A 19,907-nucleotide genomic window follows, 5' to 3' on the forward strand; every position below is an offset into this window, starting at 1 on the left:
TTTCTTATACCTTATCTTTTATTATAACAATTTTTAATCCATCGAAAAATATAATATTATTGATCGATTATATGTAAATTCATATTAATTTAAATATAACTCAATTCTAATTCACCATGAAAACGTAAGACTCAGACATTTTATTTAAATTTTTTTTTAATAATACTCTTAAACTTTAAAAAATAATCTAAAAAATTCAACATTTTAAAATTTTTAAAAAAATACCTATAAAATTTTAAAATTAACCATAACATATTTACCATTTTTTAAAAAATTCAAAAAAAAAATATTATCGACATATGTGGATAAAAATTATATACCGATATTTTATTGATTATCTACTAACGTTTTAATGTTACCTTAAAAAGTTCATGAATATTTTTGAAATTCGATACTAATTATGGTAATAAAGAAATTAAGGGTATCTTGAAATATTTTTTAAACATTTTTTAAAAAATAACCAGAAAAGTATTTTTTAATTATTTTTAGATTTTTTTAAAAGTTTAATTTTTTTTTTTTTTTTAAGTTTAATATATTTTTAAGGTAAATTGGAAAGTTCTTCCTTTAACCAACCTAAAATGAATTGATATGGGTCCGCACGTGTGGACCTTCCACAAAAAGAAAATGCCACGTCATTTTGTGTGCATTGAAATTTGTGAATTTAATATATATATATATATATATATTTTGAATAAAATGTGTGTAATTTTTATTGGTGAAAATTGACATGAACGTGTAAGCCTTAATCAAAATCAAAGCGTCAATTTTGATGTGCATTCACATTTTTTTTTTTTTAATTTTATAAAAAAATCTATTAATATGAATGGTCGGTGTTAATTTGAGGAGAACAACCATACAAAAATTTATCAGTTACTAAATTATAAATTCAAATATTCTTAATCTTCATAATAATTTTAAGATGTGACTTTATTATAGTCTGGATTCAGTAATCTAAATGGATCGAATTCTCGAATCATATACACACTGTGACCGTAATCTTTATGATTTAGGTTAAGTAGTGTGAGTTAGTTGAATTCTGGAGTCAAATTTAATTTAAAAATATATAATAAATAAATTAGATTGTGACGTTTAAAATTTAAACACACTAATCTAAACTAAACTAAGCATTTTTGTTGGGGCCCGTTTCCCCGATCTTCCGTGAGAGAGAAGAGACCAATTCCCATTCCTTTTTAATCACTTCCTTCCTTCAATCTTCATTTGCCCTTCTCTCCTTTCCTTTCCCTAACAACCCCTGTTTTTCTCCGGCAACCCCATTATGGCCATTCCCTTGCCGGCCTCCCGCCCCGGCAACGACACCGTTCACGCCAACGGCACGGCGGCGCCACCCCCTTTTGACCCTTCTGCTCCTCCCCCTTTTCGTATTTCCGAGATCCGTGCTGCCATTCCTCCTCATTGCTGGGTTAAGAACCCTTGGCGCTCTCTCCTTTATGTTCTTCGTGATTTCGTCATTATCTCTGCATTGGTTGCCGCTGCCGCCTACTTTGATTCCTGGCTCGTCTGGCCCATTTACTGGATCGCTCAGGGCACCATGTTTTGGGCCATTTTCGTCCTCGGCCATGACTGGTTTCTCTTCGATCTTGTCTTCTTCTACTGTTTTATTTTTGGGTTATTTTCTCTGTTTCTGATGTCTCTGGTTTTGTTGCTCCATAGCGGCCATGGGAGCTTCTCCAACAGTACTGCGCTTAATAGCTTCATGGGTCTTATTCTTCATTCCGCCATTTTGGTTCCTTATCATGGATGGTACTTTTCTTCCTCTCAAAATCCCCAGATCGTTCTTGCTCTGTTTTTCCGACATTCAAACCAGACAGTCTCTGTTTTTTTTTTTTGTGTTTTTTGTGGGTGTTTGAAACTAAATCGATTCGATTTCTTTACACAGGAGAATAAGCCACAGAACCCACCATCAAAACCATGGAAATGTCGAGAAAGACGAATCCTGGGTTCCAGTACGTTCCTCGGATTTGTCGAATCCTCTGTTTTCCCCTGTTCTTTCTTTCTGAAGCTTTCCCACCCATTTCAATGGCGTTTTTTCCTCTGTTTTTCTCAGTTAACGAAGAAGACATACAAGCAGCTGGAGAGAAGAACACGAATCCTCAGATTCAGTTTACCTTTCCCCATTTTCGCATACCCATTTTACCTGGTAATGCTCTCATATCCATTTTTCCATTCGATTCGATCTTCAAAACTGGATCGAAATGTTCATAATTTTTGTTTTTCAGATGTGGAGAAGCCCAGGAAAAGAGGGATCTCATTTCAATCCATACAGCGATATATTCGCTCCAAATGAACGAAAAGACATAGTGATTTCAACCTCATGTTGGACATTAATGGCTGTTCTTCTCGTCTATTTGTCCTTCGTTTTTGGTCCAACCCAAATCTTCAAACTCTATGGCGTCCCTTACTGGGTAATAACCTCTCATTTTCTTTCATCTTTTTTAGCAGAAATTAAGGAACACGCCTCCATTGAAATCGTTGGTCCATTTTCTCTGTTTTTTCACATTAAAAAATTCCATTTCTGTCGTTTCTCTCACATGGAACAACTCATTAAATCCATTAAATAACAAAAAAAGTTCAGAACTTTTTAATTTTTCCTTTATGGGTTTTTGTTTTTGGATCTGAATTTCAATTGGTATCATTATTTTTATTCCTTTTTGAAGATTTTCGTGATATGGCTAGACGTGGTGACGTACCTTCACCACCATGGCTATGAACAGAAGCTGCCATGGTACAGAGGAGAGGCAAGTAAAAAAAGGTGTCTTTTTTATTTCCTTATTTTCCTCGAGAATGGATATTTTATTAATTTAATTATCAACGGACAGGAATGGAGTTATTTACGTGGCGGATTGACAACCGTTGATCGAGATTACGGATTGATCAACAACATCCATCATGATATTGGAACTCATGTTATCCACCATTTGTTCCCTCAGATTCCTCATTATCACCTTGTTGAAGCGGTACGTCTTTATCTATCTTAACCGTTCAGCTATGTTTAACGTTACGTTTATGTCTACATCGGCACGATAAATATTGAACTCGATGCAACTTTAAATTGACGACATTTGCTCGATACTCAAAATGGCATGATTTGTAAATGATGTTGACGTAAAGAAACGTGTCGTGTTGTTGCAGACAAAGGCAGCTAAGGGAGTGCTTGGGAAGTACTATAGAGAGCCAAAGAAATCAGGGCCAATTCCGTTGCATTTGGTGAAGAATTTGGTGAACAGCTTTAGACAAGACCACTACGTGAGTGATGAGGGCAACGTTGTGTTTTACCAGACAGATCCTTATCTTTACAGTTACTAAACAAATTTTTTTTTTTTTTTTTTTTTTTTTTTTTTTTTTTTTTTTTGTCTTTTCAAAGCTTAGAATTGTTCTTCTTGTTGCCTTTAGTTTGCACTTGTATTATCCTTTTTGATTCCTTCAATTGAAAACAAAAAATAAAACAAGTTGAGTTCCGTTCTCTCGATTTATCCTTCTTTCTAGATATTGTGTTATGTGCTCGTTGTAATTGATGGACATTAAGCTCTGTATGCACGATATAGTATGTTAGCTCCATTGATTGTGGGTTCTCCCTATGAAACATGTTTATTTGCACAAATCTACACTAAAGTTAGACTAGAGAGTTTGAGTTAGGTTGGATAAAAACGATGACCTGTGTCAAGACGCTTCCAGTAGACTGCTTGTTGTAGACTGAGCATATTAGGATCATGGTCAGCGATCAGAGGGTCAACTCCACCTAATTGATTGTGGGTTCTCCTTATAGAACAACGATGACCTAGGACAAGATGCTTCTAGTAAACCGAGCATATTAGGATCATGGGCAACGATCAAGGTCAGCTCCACCTAATTGATTGTGGGTTCTCCCTATAGAACAACGATGACCTAGGACAAGATGCTTCCAGTAGACTGAGCATATTAGGATCCTGGGCAGCGATCAGGGTCAACTCCACCTAATTGATCGTGGGTTCTCCCTATAGAACATGTTTATTTGCACAAATCTACACTAGAGTGTTAGAGTTAGGTTGGTTAGAAACGATGACCTAGGACAAGATGCTTCCAGTAGACTGAGCATATTAAGATCATGGGCGATCAAAAGGGTCAACTCCACCTAATTGATTGTGGGTTTTCCCTATAGAACATGTTTATTTGCACAAATCTACACTAGAGTTAGCTCCACCTAATTGATTGTGGGTTCTCTCTATAGAACATGTTCTAGTAGACTGAGCATATTAGGATCATGTGCAGCGATTAAAGGGTCTAGATCTTAGTGCTTCCAGACTAAGAAAGACAGATCTTAGTGCTTCCAGACTAAGAAAGACTCGAGGAGTCAGATTAGAGTACCCTGAAGCCTAAAGTCCGTGTAAGTCACCTAGTTGCCCTTATCTTTTTAGCTTTGAACCATTTATTGGCTTGTAGAAGTGAGAAATAGAAGTATTTGGATTGGGTTGAATAATTATAGTAAGAAAACAAACTAAATATATTTATGAGGTTGATTCCAAAGAAGTAGGAGAGATTTTGTGGATTTCAAATGTTTTTTGGGATTTTGTAATGTAATGTAATGAAATGGTCTGATTTTGATGTGGTTGGGAGGGGACCATACTCCCATGGGAGAAAGGCTCTTTAATCAATCCCTTCTTTTGTAGGTCATGTGTCCCACAAAGATCGGGGAAGAGAATCTCGACCTTACTATTTGCTATCTTTTAAATGTTTTAATTTGTGGCCGTGGCTACATCTATGAGGTTGCATATCGGACGATGGTTCGGTTTCCAACGATGGTCTAGCACACGCTCACACTGCTGCTAAAAAATCAGCAGAATGAAAGGAGCATGTATCATATCATGGTGTACGCGTCCATACAAACACATATTGAGAAAGTATCCAATGCGTGACATTCAACATGCATAAAAACCCGTAATTTCAAATCATTGTACATGGTTTTGATGCACATATTTCCATTCGTTTCACGACATAAAGTTCTTACCAAACATGCATATATGTCCACATGGCAAATCTTTCATTATTATCATACATGACTCATCAATGTCTCATAGACGTAACATGAACATGATATCATAACAGACATTCTAGAAGTACATGCATCATATAATATTTATAAACATAACATAATATATAACATCAGAAAATCAGATATAGATGGATGAACCGAGTCGGAAGGTATTCCAACGGTAAGTCAACTTACTTTCTTGGTCAAAGTCGAGTCCCATAACATCATATCCAGAACATCATTATGAAAATTAATTCACCTAATCCTTTACATTGACCAAACATTAGCTATACTAACCTTAAATGCCCCAAATTACGTCAAAATGGCTCCAGAACAATCAGAATTTGAACCGAATAAGCCGTTCAAGCTAAGGAGGAGCCGTCGAGCCGAGCAGATTCAATGTTGGAGGGATGCACGTGGGTCACATTCTAGGTCGTGTCTCGGGTCTCGGGTCAGTGAGTTGAGAGATTTATGGGAGTGGGAAACAATAATTAAGAAAAAAAAAAACAAAATTTATAGCTTTAACCATTTTATTACAACCATTAAAAATGTATATTTCAATAATAGTAATAATTTGGTTTATTTGAACAGAATTATAAAAATAGTATATTGTGTAAAATAAGGAACAAGACATGATTAAAAAAAATTCATGAAAAACATTTGTTTTATTAAAATATAAAAGAAAATGGAATTTTTTTTAGAAAATAATTTAATTTATTCATTAATATTTAAAAATAATGTGATATTTATATAATTAAATTAAACATTAATAATAATAATAAAAAAAAATAGTACCACATAGTGTACTTAAAAGAGTTCATTTTATTAAAGGCAGCTGAGAGAGTAGTTGGAAGGTAGCATCCGACAAAAATATTAAATTATATAATTTTAAATATAGAAAAAAAATAATTTAAAATTTAAAATATATAATAAATATTTTAAAATAATCGATAAATGATTGGACGGTCAAGATGGATGGAGAACAAAATGAGTGGTTGATTAGTGGAGATGGGGACACATTGTGGGGTCCACTACTCACTAGTCCTTTCACTTTCTTGTTTTTTTTTTTTTTTTTTTTTTTTTTTTTTGAAAAACATAAAAATAAAAAACTCTTTTCATATATTATTATTGATCGAGTCATAGGTAAGTAACATATTCATACTACACGATTGGTATAAGTTGCACAAATCTTTTCATTTTTCAATCCGATCTGATCCATTTGTTTGTCAAGTTGTTTACCCAATCAAACATTTCTAGAACACTTGTAATAGAGGCAGATATAAATCGATAATTAGAGGTGTTAAGCTTTTTATCATCCTAGTGTTGAGATATTTTTTGACAGGACCTCCCCTATAGTATCATCACTGCAGTAGAGTTTAACCACCAAGTTCGGGATGGATTGGTGAGGTTCCTCTACGCCTAGGACACTAGAAGATCGAACCATGAACGAAGAAAGGCATGAGAGAAAAGCATATTGGCTATGATTGTGAGGGTCGTGGACCGACCATAAAACCCTGGAACGCATTAGCTGTACGCTATCCGGTTGGGCAATAAGGATCGGAGAAGGGCAATCACTCATTCTTAAGACCAAAGAGGTGGGCGGGAAAGGGGGGAAAGCTCTCCGTTCCTGGTTCTCCTGTAGCTGGATTCTCCGGAACCACAAGAATCCTTAGTTAGAATGGGATTCCAACCCAGTACTCGGAGAACATAAGTGGGTTTCATGGAATATTTTCAATTTGTGACGATTATATCCTTCACTTTCTTCCTCGTACTTTTAGTTAAGTTTTATTTAAATAAACTATAGATTTGAAATTTAGATCTCAAATTAAAACATATATTTTTTATTTGTGCGATTTTTATTACAATGAATCTGCAGACTAAAAGTTTACATTTTTAGTACAACCTAAATATTTAGGTAGCTTAGTCTATCGACGAAGTGAAGATGTCGATTTCAAGAACATTGCATACCGTACCATCATTATACAGAACTCGAATTGAATTTATAAACTTAATTTTTGCAAAAAAAACAACATTTGAGATACTTTTGCTTTGATCGAATCTAACAAAAGTACATAACACTAAAACCTAATCTTCTTTCCTCTTTATTTCTTTATCTTCAATGCCAAATGAGAGCCATCGAGTTCTATACAAAAAAGCCCAAAACACCAAATCTCGAGTCTAGCCCACCTACCACAATCAGCTCAGACAACACAACCGGACATTAAACTTTCAATTTTATGTCTAATAAATTCGTAAATTTAAAACATTATCGAATAAAACAAAAAATTTAAGAACTAATTGAACTCATTCTAAGCTAAGATTTTACGGATCGAAAAGACTACAACAGTCCTTTATATACATCAAAGTCCATACCCTTTACCCTAAAATTCAAATTTCTAAACAGAACATACAAACATGGAGAGAGCAGAACAGAGCAGAGCTGAACAGAACAAAAATCTTGTTCTTACCAGAACTGGTCGGTTTGGATTAACTGTATAATCTTCTGGTCCAACCTTGCCTGTGGAGTGGTTGCTGTTTGTTTGTCACCATTTTCAGCTGCCAAACACAAGAGAAACAGGAGAGAGAAAGAAAGAGAGAGAACTTTGAGTCAGAACACACACAGCCACATAACAAGTCAAGCTTTGCCTGTTCATATTCATTACTCCATTCCCAATCCCCAAAAAAAGAACTCAGATTTCAGCAATATAGAATGATGATATGTGTTAATGAGAACCCTTTGTTTACTTTAGGCTCTTATGGATGAATGATTACAAACCGAGTTGGAGGCCCTTTTGAGCTCTTCGAGATGGAAGGAGAGTTAAGAATATAGACGTTGTTGAGCTCTTCGAGATGTCTATATTCTTCTTCACTTCCATGGAAACATACAAACTTAAATGGGTCCTATCTGTTTAGGAAAAGCTAGCTATCATTGATTACACAATGAGTTTGATGCTCTTCTTACTCTAATGGGTCCCCTTAATCCCTTTTACATGCTTATGGTAGTTCAGTTCTTCGAGATGTCTGGACTCTTTTGTGAGATCCCACGTTGATTGGAGAGATGAACGAGTGTCACAGTGAGGACGCTGAAGCCCAAAGAGGGATGGACTGTAAGATCCTACATTGGCTGAGGAGGAGGAGAACGAAACATTCTTTATAAGTGTGTGGAAACCTCTCTCTAGCAAACATGTTTTGAAAACCTTGAGCGAAAGTCCGAAAGTGAAAACCCAAAGAAGATAATATCTGCTAGTGATATGCTTGGGCAGAGTCAGACACTGAGCGGTGTACCAGGGAGGACACTGGTCCTCAAAGGAAGGTGGATTGTGAGATCCCATATCAGTTGGAGAGAGGAACGAGTGCCAGCGAGGACGCTGGAGTCCAAAGAGGGGTGGATTGTGAGATCCCACATTGGTTGAGGAGGAGAACAAAGCATGCTTTATAAGGGTGTGGAAACTTCTCCATAGCAGATGCGTTTTAAAAACCTTGAGGGGAAGCACAAAGAGAACAATATCTGTTAGCGGTGGGCTTGGACTGTTACAAATGGTATCAAAGTCAGACACTAGACAGTATGCCAAGGAAGACGCTGGGTCTCGAAGGGGGGTGGATTATGAGATCCCACATCGATTCGAGAGAGGAACAGGTGTCAACGAGGACACTAGACCTCAAAAGGGAGGTGGGTTATAAGATCCTACATCAGTTGAGGAGGAGAACAAAACCTTAAGGAAAAGCCCGAAAAGAAAAGCTTAAAAGCTTAAAGAAAATAATATCTACTAGCAGTGGCTCATATTCAAAATCAACAGTGGTTGTAAGGCTAAATGCAATGAGGTATGGTTGTTTAAAGGTTTTGAAGTGAAGTGGGGAAGCAAGAAAACTGAAGGAATTGACCCCTCAAAAGTGGAAGCAGACATAATCCTGGCCCAGCCACCATAAATAAACTAGAACAGCCAACTTATTCAAACACAAACCCCGCCACTTTATCATTCTCTTTCTCACTTTCCATCATATGCATTCAAATTTTCTTCTTTGCTTTGTTTTCTGTGATAGCTTGCTTTACCACCAAAAAAAAAAAAAAGAAGAACACATACACATAACCCTTCTTACTTTTGAGTGTTTTTTTTAACTCAATTTCATATCATACTAACCTCAAAACTCAGCATGAAGTTGTTGTTGCCTTCTCCTTCTTGCTCTTCCACTTCTTCCTTCTCCACTTCCAACTTTGATCCTCATGTCTGCAACCCCAGAGCTGCAGCAGCTACCCCCAGCTGCCTTTCGGGAATTCTCCGCCGAATTCTCTGCTCCGGTAGCCTCCCGACGCACCCGTCCGATCAGACTACAGAAGAAACCAGCTCATTAAAGTCTGAGGACAATGTTAAGAACGTGGGTGTCATCAAAGACACAAATGGTGGGCTTGAGGCCAAGCCCACCGCTGGAATTGTGGCCAGGCTGATGGGTTTGGATACCATGCCAGATATGAAGCAGAATTGTAATTCAATAGCAAGAACTCAATCCATGAACTCTGTGGAGCATTTCTACAAACACCTTGAAGGCAAACATAAAGGGGTTAGATCAACACAGTCGTTTCGAGAGATACCCACCTTTCTCGAGCTTGAAAGTGAAGATTACTTCATCCTAAGCTTCGAAGGAGACAGCAAAAATGAAGAACTCAAAGCGAAAGCAAGAAGGCATGGAGAAGAAAAATGTAAAAACAGGGGAAGCAACAAAACAGAGCATTCTTACGTGCGAAAGACGAAGAAGAAGATATTCAATCCAGAAGAAGCCAATGAGTTCGTCCTAATCGATTTGAAACAAAAGAAGAAATCAAGAAAAAGAGTCTCAAGAAATAAACCAACCTCCAGAATTTCAACCAAGGATCGCCATGGCAGAAGATCAACAAGGAAGGTAGAATCAGAGCAGAGCTCCGACGAATTAAGCCCAGTATCAGTTCTTGATAGCAGTGAATTCCTCCAAGATTCTGAAGAAGCAGCCCCATTATCAGGTTTTATTTCGCTTTCTTCAACAAACCCTAATTCAGATTCTTCAATTTGTGTCCAAAATTCCTTAAATCGCACTCTTTCAGGAGACGCCGCTTCGAAATCCCCCGTAAACAGTCGAAGGAAATTATCACCGGAGCTCGAAATCTCTCAGCGACCGTCTCGCAACGACGATGATTTGATAATCAAAGAAGGAAACCCCGCGAAGACGAAGGCGATTGAAGAAGAGATTTGTAAAATAACAGAGATGGAATTGGGGAAATCGAATTGGAATTACAGGAAATTTTGTGAAGAACATGAAGAACTTGGAGTTGAGAGTATAATTGAAGGCTTTGATTCGTTCATTCTTGAAGGATTGATAGAGGAATTTGCAGAACAAATGTATGATTCGATCTTCATCTGAAGATCAACTACTAACATGTAAATTTTCGAATTATAGTTTACTAAGTTCACCAAAAATTGAACCGGAAAAACAAAATCCTGTTCTACATTCTGATTTCAAATTGTATTTACAATTTGAATTTGAATTCGCCGTACGAACAAAGAATCTTTCCTTTGAATTTTTAGTTCAAAAGTACACAAATTTCTGAAAGATTAAATGCTAAAACTCGGATTATACAAATATAATAATTTACATTACAAAAAAAAAAAATGTAGTTCAATTCAAATTGATCGTAGCAGGTAGAACAACACCAGCTGCTTGTTCTTCAACTACACCATCTTGTTTACAAACAAGTTTGATTACAGAACCAGACCCCATTTGGTACTTCTGTTCTGCTTCCACAAAGCTTCTATGAAGAACAAGCTCCACCCATTCTTCCATGGCTCCTTTCTTCTCTGATACCCACTTCGCTGCAAGAATTTGGACGACTATTTCGTACTCGATCTCCAATACGACCTTGTTTCCAAACACCCTTTCGAACTGCAACCGTATTTCCTTCACTAGCTTCTCCGCTGCTTCGTCGAAATCATATGGTTTGAACACGACCTTCTCGTCTACTTGTTCGAGGAATTCGTCTAGCCATGTCTCCGAGCCTTCTGATATCGAGTCGCTATCGCAATCACTGTAGTTGGGTTCTTCTTCTTCTTCCTCTTCCTCGACCTCTTCCACTGGGAGATTCAAGTCTAGGAAGGATTTCGACGAGGATGCCTTCTTCTGCATCTTTGAGTTCGTTTCCCGATTTGTGGGTTCATGTAATTTTCTCTTTTTCGAGAGGTTCGAGCCTCCATGGGCGGATGTAATTCTAACGTTTGTGTCGTTGTGTTCATTGACATCACTCGAAAAACCTCCTACTAGTAATTGCATTTGACAGTTCTTGGCTGTAAGTATTCTCTCCTCGGAAAATTCAGTCTGTACATCGAACGTTTTGTCGACGTTTTTGTTCCTCGATGTTGTCACGAAAATTGTGTTATTTATGGTAATTTGTCTCCCGTGTGAATCTGGAAACTTACCGGTCGTGATTGCCTGGGACAAGCAACTCTTGGCCCGAACGTCGGCCTTTTCGACATTCTCAAGGAGGACGACCGAAGAGGGTTTCTTCCTCAACTCCCCAGCAACATAATCAACAACGGTTTGTCCACGAAACCGCTCGTCGTAACCATCTAATCCTCCACAGTCAAAGAGTGAGTTCAGTCGGCGATCATGGTCCTGTGAACCGAAATCGACTGTGATAAGGTTTTCTCTTCTTCCGAACATCAACTCAGCAAGAGCTATCGAAATTTTGCGCTTTCCTATCATGTCGGGACCAAGGAATGTTAGCCAAATATCTTGCCTTGAACTCGAGCAACGCCGCCTTCCGCTACCACTCCGACAACGAAGAATGGTTTCGATAATAGAACTTATGGCCTTTCCTTGCCAGCTAACTTTTTCAATCAGCGCATTCCAGAGTGGCTTGAACTCTCTCATATCAACTGGTCGTCGTCCAGCATTCAGATCAGAGCAACCGGGCGATTGGCCCGGGTTATCGTTGCTTAGCCTACACTCTGTCCGACTCCCTAATTCTGAAACTTTTCCCTTGTTCTCACCAGCTGATGCATATAACGACCCGAGACCCAGATCAGTGGTAACCGAGAAGACGGGTGAGGGTAATAGTTTATCAGAGTGAAGACACCGTTCTGAAACAACAGTTCTCGGTTGGAAACTATCGGTGCGAGTGTCGGAGATCTCCGATATCTGCCTGCCTTGCTTGTTATGCAAGTCTCTAGATAACCTTGGATTTGTACTTACAGATCTTCCTCCGGTTACAGATGACGGTTCTTCACCACTTCTATCGTGATCTAAAGCAACTCGAGTCGACTCAAGAACCATCCCATGCCTAGTATGTGAAATGTCGAGTTTCGGGAACCGTTGCGTTTGATGAAGACGGCAGATATCGTTCCACTTCTTTTGCAGTCCAATTAGCTTATCACTCAATGTACTTGTGTCGTCACTGGTCTGCGCTGGATCAAGTTCATAAGAACGTAATTACTCGGGAGTGAATCGACGACACGAAAAGTTGAAGAAATTTACTACGAAAGAGTAACACACCTTACACACATCAAATTCCTTAGTTTTTGCATCCGGTTCAGTCGTTGGTATATGTAAGGAACTTTCAGTGTGTCGACCGGGGAGAGTAGTCGATCCTGGCTTCCATATAGCAGCAACTTCCTGCTCGTATTTTTCGGTGCATTGATGACAGCGAGTGAACTGATTCAAACTGCTTGACCGACTTGGGAAACTCGATTGCGAAGGGAAAAATCCACCGAATGGGACGAACGATCCCATTAAACTGCAAATTACAAGCATGAACGGTGAGATCTATCATATACATGATTCGACTCGAATATCAACTTGTAAAATGTTTGTCCCTAACATATAACTTAGTACACATCTCGAAGTTGTCATTAATGACTAAACTTATTGTTTTTCAAATCCTCAAGCACTAAAATGAACGTTTTAAAAGTTAAAAGACAAAAATGTTGTATGAGATCCCACGTCGGTTTGAGAGGGGAACAAAACATTCCTTATAAGGGTGTGGAAACCTCTCCCTAGTAGACACGTTTCAAAATCGTGAGGATGACGGCGATACGCAATATCTACTAGCAGTGGGCTTGAGCTGTTACAAATGGTATCAGAGTCAGGTTCCGGACGGTGTGTCAGTGAGGATGTTGAGACTTCAAGGGGAGTGGACTGTGAGATCCCACATCGGTTGGAAAGGGGAACGAAACATTCCTTATAAGGGTATGGAAACCTCTCCCTAGTAGACACATTTTAAAACCATAAGGTTGACGACGAGGAACAAAACATTCCTTATAAGGGTGTGGAAACCTCTCTCTAGTAGACACATTTTAAAACCATGAGGTTGACGGGAAACATTCCTTACAAGGGTGTGGAAACCTCTCCCTAGTAGATACATTTTAAAACAATGAGGTTGATGACGAGGAACAAAACATACCTTAAAAGAGTGTGGAAACCTCTCCCCAATAGACACATTTTAAAACCATGAGGTTAACGACGGGGAACGAAACATTCCTTACAAGGGTGTGGAAACCTCTCCCCAGTAGACACATTTTAAAACCATGAGGTTGACAGCGGGGAACGAAACATTCCTTATAAGGGTGTGGAAACCTCTCCCTAAAAGACACATTTTAAAACCATGAGATTGACAGCGGGGAACGAAACATTCCTTCTAAGGGTGTAGAAATCCCTCCCTAGTAGACACGTTTTAAAACCGTGAGGTTGACAGCAAACAATATTTGATAGCGGCAACAAGCCTATACCCGAAAGTTCAAGGACGAAATGGATATTTTGAAAGGTTAGGGAGAAAAATAGAACAAAAGGGTGAAAAAGTTGAGGAACCCAATAGAAAACTACACGTAATATAAAGTACAACTTTATTTTATAAACTTTAAAACATCCCTTCTTCAATAAAATAATACCTGCATGTTCTTCAAAAGAACAAGAAACAAAAAACAAAACATGAAGAAACCAGATCTAACAACATTATAATAACCCCTTCTAAGACTCAACATGTTCTTAATCATTGCAGTAATCAGCACAAAAACCTTATTTTCAGCTAAGAATGTTTCAGACCAAAAGATGAACAAACAACCAGGCTATCATCATCTTCTTCATTGATAGCAGATTATAAAAAGCTCAGATTTCAATGATATCCAAGCAGCTAAAGTAATATTAAAAAACAGCCCATTTGAGCTAAGAGTAGCAGCTATAAAAAGCTCAAGAAACTCACCTGGATTTACCTCCAAACACATCCACCATGGACTTAGAAGTTATGGGAAGAACATGAACATCCCAATCCTTTTCAATGGCTGGAAACCGAACCCGAAACTTCTCGTGCAGCTCGTAAGTTCCCACAGCTCCAATCAACCAAACTCTCCCATTGTGAAGTTTCAACAAAGATGTAAGTTGAGATACCACAAAACTCATGCCATTGCTATCATCATCTTCTTCTAAGCTACTCAATTCCCCATAATTCACTACCAAACCAGGCCCTGAACATTGCTGAACCATCTCAGAAACTTCCTCAAATTTCAATTTTACACTCTCTTTGCTTCCATTTCCACTCACAAATTCAGAAATCTCCTTCTCAATGCAAACTACCCTTAATCCAGAAAGTTCCCCTGGAAGAACATCAGATTTACAGCTATGAACACAATCAGTGAAGCTCCGGAGAGCTTCAACGGCGTAGACACCAATCAATAATGGATTCCTCTGTTTTTTCCTCACCAAAACCTCACCGATTCTTCTGGAATTGGCATCGTTATCACTATTTCCATGGCTGCTAGAGAAAGGGAAGGGGAAATTCCGGTGACCCACATCGGAATCCGGGAGATTACAGAGGAAAATCGGAGGGAAACGACCGGAACGGGAGAATCGGGAAGGATGATGGGAGAGAGGTGGATGCATTATCGCTAATTTAATGTCGCAGCTTCGAAACCCAGCTTCACCAAAAACCCTACTCACAATCGGATCATCAAGAATCGACAAAATAAAATACTTAAGTTCTACCTTTAAAATCGAAGGGGTTTGTTGCTGATTATGAATCTGATAGAGATGGAAGCTATCTGGGTGTCGCCGTTGATTAGCTTGGGATCGTTTGATGGCGGCCATGAGGGAATTCGAAATCGGTGGCTCATCGGAGGGTTTAGAGGAAGGAAGCCGATCGAGAGACACGCCGACGGACAAATCGAGTGCTCGGAACTGGAGGCGTGGAGGGTACGCGCAGCTATGGGAGCGAGAGCAGGCATCGCGAAGAGCAGAGGAAGGTAAAGACAACAAAGCGGAGACAGCATGAAGAGAGGTAGTTTGAGCGTGGCAGCGGCGGCGAGCAACGGAAACAGCATCATCTAAAGCCCTAGCCGCCTCCTCCGTCAAGCATTGCCTTGCAGCGCTCACCGGCGTCGGCATCGCCGGGCAGCATACGAAAAACCCCTTTAAAATAAACAGAGTAGAATTGAAAGTCCTGTACGGCGGCGGAAGAAAGAAACAGAGAGAGGAAAAACAGAGGTGGGAATCTGGTTATTGGGTGATTCAGGTCGATGGAGAAGCGCCGGACGGCAGCGGCGGCGGATGCGACGGTGAATGGGTGGACGGCGGAGAGAAGTGAGCATAGATTGTTGGGGTTGTAAGCAAGAAAAGATGGGATTTAGACACAAAATTTGAGAGATTTTTTGGTTTTTGTTTGTTGATAATAATAATTTAGAGATCTTTGGATTAGATGCCGTATCCACTTAACCAAATGGACCAACTATTCAACTGTGGTGCTTGGAAATTGAGGGCTCCCTTTTTTTTCTTTTTTTTCTTTTTTTTTTTTATTTATTATTTATTCAATTATGAAGTGAGAGAAAATTGCCTCTATTTCTTTTTTTTTTTTTTATAAAATATTTATTCAAATTTGTTAATAATAAATGGGTAGATGAATTATTATAGTTCGAATCAGTATATTTGTTATAATAGATTTCTTACGATTGAACCAGACGCTCTTTTTCTTAGCTTTTTTGTATTTGGTGATTACTGAATTTTGATTTTGGAGTTTCGTGGACTTTAGAAGCGACGTACAGGTTAGATGATTTGAGTTTGATTATCGAAAATTGCTCGGTTTATATTATATTTGAACTAACTCGATCAGGGTGAATGCTAAACAAGCCATAAACATATCGATTAAATTGTGTGGTGTACTATATCTAAAAAAGTCAACCTTTTGACTAGAGTACGATGTCAAAGAAGATGGGTCGTAGTCACATATAAAGTAAAATATTAAGTCGAACTAAGAGAATTTTGTATTAGTTGAAACAAAGTAAAATATTTTTTTGGTGAAAAATAACACTTATAAATGGTTGGGTTTTTTTAACGAAAAATTTATGAAACTATATAATTTAATTTTAATATTTAAACGGGTTCGGGATTAAATTTTTTATTTTTTTAAATAATATGAATAAATTTTATAGTTTACTATAAAATTATATATTAAAATAGTCGGATAGTCACCCGCAGACGATTAATTTTAATCAAATTGATAAAATTTAACTTCAAACGTTTAATTTTAAGGTTGGTTTAAAATTCAATTAGAGTTTTTTTTTTTTTTTTTTTTTTTTTTTTTTTTTTACAAACGTGCAAATATGCTTATTTGACCTGCAGAAATTCGTATTGAACACAACGTAAAATCTTCATTTAAACAAAAAATAAGGAAATGAGTAGAGAGAGATTTCTTTTTCTTATGAGCTAAACCGGGTCGGGGATAGGATTACATTTCCTGTCCTCGACTCCAACCTTGTTCCCGACATACCTTTCTATATATATATATAATATATTTATTTATTTATTTATTTATTTATTTGAAAGTTAAAATTTGAGGTAAGCAAAAAGATAAAAAAAAGAGAGTTAAAAATTTAAAAGTAAAATAAAAAAATAATAACAAAGCAAAGAGATACGCAATCTAGAAGTCACAATCAATCAAAGAAGCCCCCACGGAGATGCTGTGGCAGTGGCAGCCTCCAATTGGACAATCACATCACTCAGATATTTGATCACACGGTTCACATGCTGCCACGTAGCACGTAATACTACTAACAAATGTACCTGATTATACCCTTACAAAGTCGACAGAGACAAAAGCTAACCAAGCAAGTGGCAGCAGGCATCCCTAGCTCTAAATAAATCAATAATTAATTAATTAATTAAATTTTTTTTTATTTTAATTTTTTTTGGGTTTGGAAAATTAATAAGTAATGAGAGAGAAAAAGTGTTTGATTTGACATTGCTTTGGTGTATTTTGCAGCCTCCATTTATGAATTATATATTCTTTTTTAAATATTAAAAATAAAAAAAAAAAGCGCGTGTACGACACGATCCAACCAAGGCGCGTGGGAATACAGTGCTTTTAACTAACTATTTATAGAGAGAGAAAGAGAAAAAAATGGAAAGACCGTAAGACTTCACTTTCTAGAAAAAGGAAAACCCCAAAGTCTTTTTTTTTATTTTTAATTTTAATTTATTAAATAGAAAAAGTTAGGAATTGTTTGTTTACATTAAAATAATAATAATAATAAATAATTATTCAAACCCATCTAAAAATTCAATTATTGAAAAACAATAAATAAATATTACCTCAATTTTTTACCTTAGCTGTAACTGTCTGTCTTTTTTAACGGTTTTTTTTAAACTTATTTATTTCACTTCAACCCGGTACTCTCGAGCACTCTAGTATATTCTACTTGTTCATTTTGTGTTGATTTGGAGTTTGATCGGGTTAACGGAAGAATCGACCTCTTAAGTTAAAGTTTTTTCTTGAACGTTTCCATCATGATAACTATAATAACAGTTGCAACTATAAACATACTAGCAGTTATGACGAAGGGGACATGTACTCATTTGAGACGTTACACTAAACAAAAGACGGAGGCCCCTACTAGAAACTAATCATTAAAATGAAGAAAAACAGGTAGACTCGTGAGACTAAACGACGCATTCAAAACCTAGAGTTCATACTTAGAAAGTGGTTGGAAAAGTGCGAGTAGGTTCGTGGAGTTAGAACCCACCATGTGTTTTTTCCCTATTTAACAAACAAAAGTATTTATTTCTTACGCCACTAAATTACGACAACAGTTTCTCCTCTGGGTACCACAGATGATTTAAAAAACTTTAAAATATAAAAATTAAAAATTTAAATCGAAATATTTATTAAGATAAACCTTTCGAGAATTTAAAAACAAATAAATCAATAAATATAAAATTTAATTTTTCAAAATAAAACTTACGAAAAAAAAAGTTATTCCTCACTTTCGTTGAAAATTAAAAAGCGAGCGATTTAATTAATCAACGATACGACAGTAAACGACACTTTATATGTTATTTAATAATAATAAGAATAGACAAAATGTTATCAACAAAATATCGATAAGCATAATAAATAGAAGATTGAAAGTTGACGTCGCAACGTCGTGTGAATTCCTATTTCAAACATAGAAAATATTATTATTATTATTATTATTTTTTATTATTATTTTTTTTTTTTGTCTCTAAAAAGGGAATCTTTTAAGATATAAAAAAGATTTACCTTCTTTGTATATATAAAAAATAAAAATAAAAATAAAGAATATATTTCTTTTAAAAGGAATCCCTTCACACCTACACAAACTCCCATCAATGGCTAACCATTTTATTCTAAGGTGATATGCATATTTACTCATAATTTTGTCATTCCTACCGACCCCTAACCCTAAATCGGGAATTTTAGAGCCCGTTTTGAAAATTATGTCTATTTTCTCCTTATTTTTAATTTTCATCGTTCAAAAGAAAAGGTGATATCAAAAGAAGTAAGCTTATAAGTACAAAAACTAAATAGATACCGACCATAACGATTCTAAACATATAAACAAACGCATTAACATATATACTCTTAATCAAAAATATAAAAGTCTAAATTTGTTCGTTGAACTAAAAATTTTGATCGAAAAAATCATAATTAAAGAAGAAATTCAATCGTAAATAGTAAGAACATTATTATTATTATTATTTTTAAAAAATCCCACTTTTTATTTGAAAGCTTAGAACTTTATGGAGATAAGATTAGGGCTTTTGAATTGATGTGACACCATTTCAATGTGACACAAAATTAAATTAAATTAAAAAGACAAATTCATTTCATTGAAATTCCTTTGAAAAAAAGATGCTTAATGTACATATCCCTTTTTCTTTTTTTTATATTTTCTAAATTATAAAACCAAAAAAAAAAAAAAAAAAAAATTTGCTAAACGACAAACTACAAATAATGATTTATTTCCACCATTTTTCTCTAAAATATTTTATTCTATTAATTATATTAGTAAATAATAATAATAATCTTGATATATTATGATGAAGACTTAGTTACATTGATTATTTATTTAATATTTGTCTAATATATTTAATCGTGATAATAACTTCCAACCAATAATTTTAAAATGGTTCCTAATTAATATTTGATTTATTAAACTATATTTAAGTGGCCTTTGTATTTATTCAAAAGTCAAAACAAATTTTCACATATTTTATCTATTTATTAGATTTGACTTGGTCTTTTCTGGATTTTAATTTTTTTAATTTTAGTTTTAAAAAACTAAATTTATAAATACTACCTCTACTTTTTTATTATTTAACTAAAAAAATGTAATTTTTGTTTTTTTTTCTTTAAATATTGGGCTAATAATTTTTTTTAAAAAAAATAAGTAAATGAAACTATTTTTTTTAATAGATTGGGCTATTGGGCTTAGCCAGATTTAAAAGCCCAAATTAATAACTCTAATTGGGCTTAAAATGACAAAATGTGATAAGGATTTATAACCGATTTAAATTATCGACTAAAAGGTTCCAGGTTCGAATCTCCACCCACGTTAAACATTAATCTTGTATTTCA

At 36.1% G+C, this 19,907-nt stretch overlaps 3 protein-coding genes and 1 long non-coding RNA gene across 4 annotated transcripts; 2 read left to right on the forward strand and 2 right to left on the reverse strand.

Moving 5' to 3' along the window:
* Positions 1-1,224: 1,224 nt before the first annotated feature.
* Positions 1,225-3,491, forward strand: LOC111787876 (omega-3 fatty acid desaturase, endoplasmic reticulum). Its single transcript, XM_087121140.1, has 8 exons — positions 1,225-1,584; positions 1,672-1,761; positions 1,898-1,964; positions 2,066-2,158; positions 2,238-2,423; positions 2,676-2,756; positions 2,838-2,975; positions 3,151-3,491. Exons 1-8 carry the CDS (start codon positions 1,277-1,279, stop codon positions 3,322-3,324), a joined length of 1,137 nt encoding a protein of 378 aa, XP_086977266.1. The 5' UTR covers positions 1,225-1,276; the 3' UTR covers positions 3,325-3,491.
* A 3,756-nt stretch (positions 3,492-7,247) lies between these two features.
* On the reverse strand, positions 7,248-8,748 carry LOC147793718 (uncharacterized). The gene is made up of 2 exons (XR_015419779.1): positions 7,803-8,748; positions 7,248-7,582 (listed from the first exon to the last, which is right to left on the reverse strand). It is a non-coding gene; the product is annotated as an uncharacterized LOC147793718 (long non-coding RNA).
* A 417-nt stretch (positions 8,749-9,165) lies between these two features.
* LOC111787877 (uncharacterized) lies at positions 9,166-10,580 on the forward strand. The gene is made up of 2 exons (XM_023667967.2): positions 9,166-10,019; positions 10,101-10,580. The coding sequence occupies exons 1-2, from the start codon at positions 9,179-9,181 to the stop codon at positions 10,415-10,417; spliced, it is 1,158 nt and encodes a 385-aa protein (XP_023523735.2). The 5' UTR covers positions 9,166-9,178; the 3' UTR covers positions 10,418-10,580.
* On the reverse strand, positions 10,542-15,728 carry LOC111787875 (protein SMAX1-LIKE 6-like). Its single transcript, XM_023667963.2, has 3 exons — positions 14,244-15,728; positions 12,542-12,782; positions 10,542-12,448 (listed from the first exon to the last, which is right to left on the reverse strand). Exons 1-3 carry the CDS (start codon positions 15,419-15,421, stop codon positions 10,673-10,675), a joined length of 3,195 nt encoding a protein of 1,064 aa, XP_023523731.2. The 5' UTR covers positions 15,422-15,728; the 3' UTR covers positions 10,542-10,672.
* Between the last annotated feature and the right edge of the window lie 4,179 nt (positions 15,729-19,907).

The sequence above is a fragment of the Cucurbita pepo genome, chromosome 2 (genome assembly GCF_057944985.1).
Source record: "Cucurbita pepo subsp. pepo isolate OVF chromosome 2, ASM5794498v1, whole genome shotgun sequence".
Classification (NCBI taxonomy): domain Eukaryota; kingdom Viridiplantae; phylum Streptophyta; class Magnoliopsida; order Cucurbitales; family Cucurbitaceae; genus Cucurbita; species Cucurbita pepo.